The 4,107-nt window shown below is 38.3% G+C and overlaps 1 protein-coding gene across 7 annotated transcripts in view; it reads left to right on the forward strand.

The window, feature by feature from the left end:
• The window catches only part of Luc7l3 (LUC7 like 3 pre-mRNA splicing factor), a 28,335-nt gene that overhangs the window by 21,595 nt on the left and 2,633 nt on the right, over positions 1-4,107 (forward strand). For 2 of the 7 annotated variants that reach the window (XM_029566094.1, XM_008838376.3), the window contains exons 9-11: positions 175-335; positions 3,600-3,740; positions 3,846-3,951. In XM_029566094.1, the coding sequence (XP_029421954.1) occupies positions 175-335; positions 3,600-3,740; positions 3,846-3,951 (408 nt within the window). Of the gene's footprint in view, positions 1-174; positions 336-2,132; positions 2,582-3,599; positions 3,794-3,845; positions 4,091-4,107 lie in introns of those variants that run through there. The other 5 variants (XM_008838375.3, XM_008838381.3, XM_029566096.1 and 2 more) reach the window with 5 other exon arrangements.

Genomic DNA, 4,107 nt, shown 5'->3' on the forward strand with positions numbered 1-4,107 from the left:
ATAACTTCAATCATTTCAACTTTAAGATTTCTAATATAAAATGTTTTAATAAGTTAATCATTTGCTAAGAATGAGTTTTACTTGAATCTTTTAAATGATTGAATATACTTCTCCAAGGCCTTTTGTCTTTGTAATACCAGCTGACGTTGCTTTCTTTTCTCTTTAATTATTAAGAAGTAGAGATCGACGACGAAGCAGAAGCCATGACAGATCAGAGAGAAAACATAGATCTCGCAGCCGTGACCGAAGAAGGTCAAAAAGTCGGGATAGAAAGTCATATAAACACAGGAGCAAAAGTCGGGACAGAGAACAAGACAGAAAATCCAAGGAGAAAGGTTCGTTTATTAGGAGAAGTCATTCACTGAGGCTCTCCATACTGCTTGTCTTTCTGTCAGTTCTGCTCCGAAACACACAGGGCTCTGTTTCAAGCCGTATCTTTTCACTTACAAGGAACAACATTCATTAAAAGATGGGCATCTTTCCCCTCTTCTGCTCTGGTGAGAATGTTAATTGACCTGTGCCTGTTATCTTAGATTGTGATAGAACCACATCATTCAAGGTCGTAGTCTGAAGGTTTTTCATGTAGATTCTTCCGAGTGTTATATCACTTTCCAGGGTGATTAAGCTACAGAATTTTTAAATCTTTCTTATTTGACAACATTAAAAAAAAAAAATCTGTAGTATTCCATAATGGCTTGCAAGTAATTGTATGTTGTTCATTGGTCCTGTTGTGCAGCATTCATTTAACTTAGGAACAGATTTCTGCGTTCCCAGAAGTTGATTGCCTTCCATGTGTCTAAACCATGTTTTGTATCTAGTCCGCATGCTCTTTCCCTTCTGTTTATTCTTTCGTGTTCTACAGCTGCCCAGTAGCTGTTACCAATATCAGTGGACCTTAAATTTTGTGTTTGTCCTGTTCTCACAAAAATACTCTCATCTTTTAGCCTTTAATGGAAGAGGATGCTTTTAATCATCAGAGTCTGCTGTTTGAATTTTCTTGTTTCAGATTATTTTAGCGTCTTTCATGTTAGCTGGACTCTTCTGCTGTGTATCGTTTTAGGGATGAGAGAAAGGGCCTGTTTCTCATTTCCTCAGATCTGCTGGTTCCATCCTATTCTGCCTGTGCCTGTGTCTAAGCACCAACATAATATGTGTGTTACTGTTTATGACACGGATCTTACATGTAGTACTCATGCTTTATTCTTGGATAGAACTATTTTGCTGGACAGGTTTTTTGCTAGGTTGAGGTAGAGAAGAGCAGCACAAATAAAACTTTTTTTGCCTCTGCTTATTTGCAGGGAGTGCTGTATAACATGTACCTCTCCAGGCACCTTTAATGTACCTTAGTATTTGGCATTTTTATTTGAGAAACTGCTTCTGTGATTCAAAAGGCCATGTAAAGCGTTACTGATTTACATTTGTGAAAGTTTCACCCTGTCTTTCACTGAGGCTTGTGGTATAATGCATTTTGGGGGTGAAGTGACATTTGTCAAGAGCTAGCTAGGGATGTGCTTTATGAAGTTTTTGTTCCTGTATTCCTGTTACATTAGTTGCTTGTTTCTGATTGTGCAACAAAAGCTAGTTAAAGTAAGTTGGGCTGTAAATAGTACTGGCTTGTATAAAGGAACAGACAGATTTTTTAAATATCTAGATACAGCAAAAAGATGTCCTGAATTTCCTATGACAGCATCATGGAATTTAGTAAAAACTCTTGTTTAGGCAAATTAAGGTTTCTGGTGAGACTTAAAAAAGAGAGAAGACTGGATACTGAGAAAACTATCAGGTCTGCCATTGTTGAGTTAACTTAATCTTTAGGATGACTTAGAAATTATGAGTCACTTGGCTTTTGAAAGTTCTAGACATTTCTGAGTGTACAAATGGTAGCATTCTGGCCTTTGGGGTTAGGCATCTGCACTAACAAGCATTTGATAATGACAAGTGAATAAGACTGCTCCAGGTGCTTAACTGTAATTTTAACTCCCACGTGAGAAGTCATTTTCCATACATGGTAGTCTTACCAGCCACCTTTAGGTACACTCTTTATCCAGCGTTTCCATTTAATCCATAGCTCTAAAATCCACCACACATTATGGATATCCTTAGGACTATTAAGATCTACCATATTTACATAGGCCAGAAGATAAGATTTTTGGACTGACTACTAGTCCTCTACGGGGCAACAAGACGACTCTTCCTCATTGAAGCTACCTGTGTACCGGAGAAGCCCATAAGGCACAAAGGGAGGACTTTCCCAAAAGGTCAGTTAGCACAGTTCCCACAAGTGGACAGACAGACATGAAGCAAGTCATACAGTTAACTACTTGGACGTTGCTTCTCTTGGTTTACAGATGTTGGACTAAATATACTCTTTCACAGATCTTCAGTTCTGATGTTCTTTAAATGAGTGCCCCACTACTACCATATGTGTTTATGTTTCCAGCCTTCTCCCAGGAATTTGGTGGTTTGTCAGTGATGACTGTCCAGAATTAGGAGAGTTCTCTTCAAATGTCTTCTGTCTTATGACCTATTTTGTTAGATGGGTTATTCTTAGTTTTGGGGGGTGGGGACTTTTACAGAAAGTTTCTGGTTTGGATTAACATTTTCTGCAGAAATTTTTTATTAGAGGGATACTTAGAGCTAAAAGGTAGAATACATGCTTGCTGTTTGTGCCACTTTGCCCCTTGCCTACAGTTTTACCTTTCCAAATAAACTAATAGAAGGAAAAGTTGAAAATTACCGTTTGGTTTTTATTTGCAGCTGAACTGAGTTTTTAATTGTTTCTTTTGGGAAAAATCTCTTAGGTGTCATAGGTTTAGTGAAAACAAAGGTTTGACTTCTTAGATTGGAATTTAAGATCCCATTTCCTTTACATTTATGTGTGTCCCTCTTGGGTATTTAGATGTAAGTAAATTTTTGGCATTTAAAACATGGTTAGATGAACATGCCAGTTAAATTTTTTTTTTTTTTACCCTGGTTGCTGTTTTACCCTTCAAGCTTAATAATTTAACCTGGGGCTGGAGAGATGGCTCAGCAGTTAAGAGCACTGACTGCTCCTGCAGAGGACCCGGGTTCGATTCTCAGCACCCACATGGCAGCTACAAGCCATCCTTAACTCCAGTTCAGGGGAATCCGAAGCCGCCTTCTGGCTTCCGTGGCATTGCACGACACGGATGTGCTCACATACATGCAGGCAATACATTCATACATGTAGAATAAAAATAATAAATAAAATCTATAAAAAAATAATTTAACCTAAGATGAGCAGCTTTATGTGCTATCCCTAGACACTTCCCATTGCTTTCTGATGCTCTTTAGCTGGAATGAAATTTACTTAGGTTTTCAGTAAATTGTGCACAGAATTTAGCAACTTTTCATGAAGTTGAGAGAATTTGCTGTTTGCCTTTTTCCTTTTAGCCCCTTCTTGGCCCTTCCTTCCCTCCTCCTAAACTATGAACTGCATCCCTTTGTGGACCCAGCTAACTGTTACCTGCTATCTGCGGGGAACGATTGTCTTTCATCTCTGTTGCTTCACCTTTCAGAGTAATGTATTTATTGTATTCTACTTTAAAATCCGTGGTCAATGTCTTCTTTCATGGCAGAAAAGAGGGGATCTGATGATAAAAAAAGTAGTGTGAAGTCCAGTAGTCGAGAGAAACAAAGTGAAGACACAAACACTGAATCCAAGGAAAGTGATACTAAGAATGAGGTCAATGGGACCAGTGAAGACATTAAATCTGAAGGTGACACTCAGTCCAATTAAAACTGATCTGATAAGACCTCAGATCAGACAGAGGTAAGTGTATTGTTTCTCACTTTGATTAGGGCTTTTTGTTACTGTTTGACAGTGCAGCGTAAGTATGCACAGATGAAGATGGAACTAAGCCGAGTAAGAAGACATACAAAAGCCTCTTCTGAAGGAAAAGACAGTGTAGTCCTGCAAAACATTTTGAGGTACATTGTTTTGTCTCAGCTATTTTGTAGCAGACTCGTGCCCCCATTAGTGTGCCTCTTTGGAAATTACTGCCCACGTATGTAATATAGTCGCCATTGAAAAGTTAATTATCCTTTTTTTAGGGATTTTGCTGTCATTTCTTTTTTTTTTTTTTT

This window comes from Nannospalax galili, unplaced genomic scaffold (assembly GCF_000622305.1).
Source record: "Nannospalax galili isolate Female #2095 unplaced genomic scaffold, S.galili_v1.0 scaffold95, whole genome shotgun sequence".
In the NCBI taxonomy this organism is placed as follows: Eukaryota; Metazoa; Chordata; class Mammalia; order Rodentia; family Spalacidae; genus Nannospalax; species Nannospalax galili.